The sequence below is a fragment of the Chaetura pelagica genome, unplaced genomic scaffold, assembly GCF_000747805.2.
Source record: "Chaetura pelagica isolate M959 unplaced genomic scaffold, ChaPel_1.0 scaffold49, whole genome shotgun sequence".
NCBI classification, from domain to species: domain Eukaryota; kingdom Metazoa; phylum Chordata; class Aves; order Apodiformes; family Apodidae; genus Chaetura; species Chaetura pelagica.
Window position 1 is genome coordinate 230804 of NW_009970715.1, and position 2491 is coordinate 233294.

General features: G+C 59.6%; 1 protein-coding gene across 1 annotated transcript in view; it reads right to left on the reverse strand.

Annotated features, from left to right (window-relative positions):
* The window catches only part of SSC4D (scavenger receptor cysteine rich family, 4 domains), a 29786-nt gene that overhangs the window by 2772 nt on the left and 24523 nt on the right, over positions 1–2491 (reverse strand). Inside the window, exons 6-8 of the mRNA XM_010006044.1 lie at positions 1873–1879; positions 1577–1657; positions 1232–1309 (exon numbers count right to left, since the gene is read on the reverse strand). Coding sequence (XP_010004346.1) covers positions 1232–1309; positions 1577–1657; positions 1873–1879 — 166 coding nt within the window. The remainder of the gene's footprint in view (positions 1–1231; positions 1310–1576; positions 1658–1872; positions 1880–2491) is intronic.

Below are 2491 nucleotides of genomic sequence, written 5' to 3' on the forward strand. Positions count from 1 at the left end.
GTGAGCACTGGGGATGTGGGGTGAGACCCTGGGGACATGGGGTGAGTGCTGGGGATGTGGGGTGAGAGCTTGGGAACATGGGGTAAGGTCTTGGGGATGTGGGGTGAGACCCTGGGGACATGGAGTGAGCACTGGGGATGTGGGGTGAGACCCTGGGGACATGGGGTGAGTGCTGGGGATGTGGGGTGAGACCCTGGGGACATGGGGTGAGTGCTGGGGATGTGGGGTGAGAGCTTGGGAACATGGGGTAAGGTCTTGGGGATGTGGGGTGAGACCCTGGGGACATGGGGTGAGACCTTGGGAATATGAGGTGAGCACTGGGGATGTGGGGTGAGGTCTTGGGGACATGGAGTGAGACCTTGGGAATGTGGGGTGAGACCCTGGGGACATGGGGTGAACACTGGGGATGTGGGATTAGGTCTTGAGGATGTGGGGTGAGACCTTGGGAATGTGGGGTGAGACCCTGGGGACATGGGGTTAGACACTGGGAACATGGGGTGAGGTCTTGGGGATGTGGGTTAAGACCTTGGGAACGTGGGGTGAGCACTGAGGACATGGGGTGAGCGCTGGGGATGTGGGGTGAGAGCTTGAAAACATGGGGTGAGGCCCTGGGGACATGGGGTGAGCACTGGGGATGTGGGGTGAGACCCTGGGGACATGGGGTGAGTGCTGGGGATGTGGGGTGAGAGCTTGGGAATATGGGGTGAGGTCTTGGGGATGTGGGGTGAGACCCTGGGGACATGGGGTGAGGTCTTGGGGACGTGGGGTAAGGAATTTGGAACATGAGGTGAGCACTGGGGATGTGGGGTGAGAGCTTGGGAATATGGGGTGAGGTCTTGGGGATGTGGGGTGAGCCCCTGGGGACATGAGGTGAGACACTGGGAACGTGGGTTGAGGTCTTGGGGATGTGGGGGTGAGGTCTTGGGAACGTGGGGTGAGCCCCTGGGGACATGGGAACAACCCGCTGAGGGCATGGGGTGATACCCTGGGGTATGGGGTAACCCCTGGGGACACAGGAGCAACCTTCTGGGGACATGGGGTGAGACCTTGGAGTTCTGAGGTGAACCCCTGGGGATGTGGGGTGAGACCTTGGGGACGTGAGCCCTGGGGATGTGGGGTTATCCCAGGGGGAAGAGTTCCCTGGGGTGCTCCTGGGGCCATAAGGGAACCCTGGGGAGTTGGGGGACATCCTGAGGACAAGGGCTCCTTGTCCTTGACAAGGGACACTTACTTTCCTGCTCCACAGTGAGGAGGGTGGTGGTGACCACCTCGGTGGCCTGGGAGGGCTGGTCTCCACTGTCTGTCACTGCTGGGATAAGCACGGGGACACGTGGGCATGGGGGGGGAGAACATCTCCAGCACCCAGTGCCCCCAGTCTGCCTGCTGCCAGGGGTCTCCAGCACAGAGGTGGCCCCTTGGCAAGCTTCTGCCATGGGCAATGTGTGCCCCCCTCACCCCCAAGCCTCACCCATATGTGGTGGGACATCATGCTGGGGTCCCAGAGAACACAGAGGGCACAGTTGCCCCCCCCCAAGGAGCCCCCAGCTCCAGCACAAGGTGGCTGCTGACCTCCTACCTGTGGCTGTGGCAGTGAGTGTCTCTTCATAGTCCAGGGCCACCGAGGTGGTGAAGGAAGTGATGGTGGATGTGTCCAGCCCTGTGGTGACACGGAGGGACAGAGGTGACAGGTGGGAGAAGCTGCAAAGCCAGGAATTGCTGGCTGTGGGAGTCAGACCCAGCCTGGCCTGGCTGCTCCAGGATGGAGATGGAGCACGTCCACCCACACATCCCTGCTGCCCACGTGCTGGGCTTCTCCACCCTGAGCCAAGCACTGAGATCCCACCTGCAGCACCAAGGAGTCCTCCCACACACCTGGGAGCTTCAGCAGGCAAGGTTCCTTAGCTCTAAAGTTTGTTATTCCCCTGCCCCACCAAGCAAGGGACATTCATGGAGGTGCCATTGGCTCCGTGTCTGGGCAAGGTCCCAGAGGGGACAGGGATGTTTAGGGAAGAAAGGACCAGCCTGAAAAAAATTGTCCCTTTTCTCCTGCATCATCAGCCCCTTTGCTCAGTACTAGTGGGAAAGGGAAACCTGGGATCATGAGGGAATTCTTAATGTCATAAATGAGAAGAAGAAAACTGGGAAGGAGGGATGTTTTATAAGGGCAGGGAGTGACAGGAGAAGGAGGAATGGCCTTCAGCTGGGAGAGGGAAGATTCAGGTTAGATATTTAGAAGAAATTCTTCACTGTGGGGGTGGTGAGACACTGAACAGGTTGCCCAGAGAAGCTGTGGCTGCCCCATCCCTGGCAGTGTTGAAGGGCAGGTTGGATGGGGCTTGGAGCAACCTGGGCTGGTGGGAGGTGTCCCTGCCCATGCAGGGGGTTGGAACTGGATGATCTTGAAGGTCCCTCCCAGCCCCAACCAGTCTGGGATTCCATGATGCTATTTCAAGCCCTTAAGCTGTGGCTGGAGCAGCGCCCCCCCCACCCG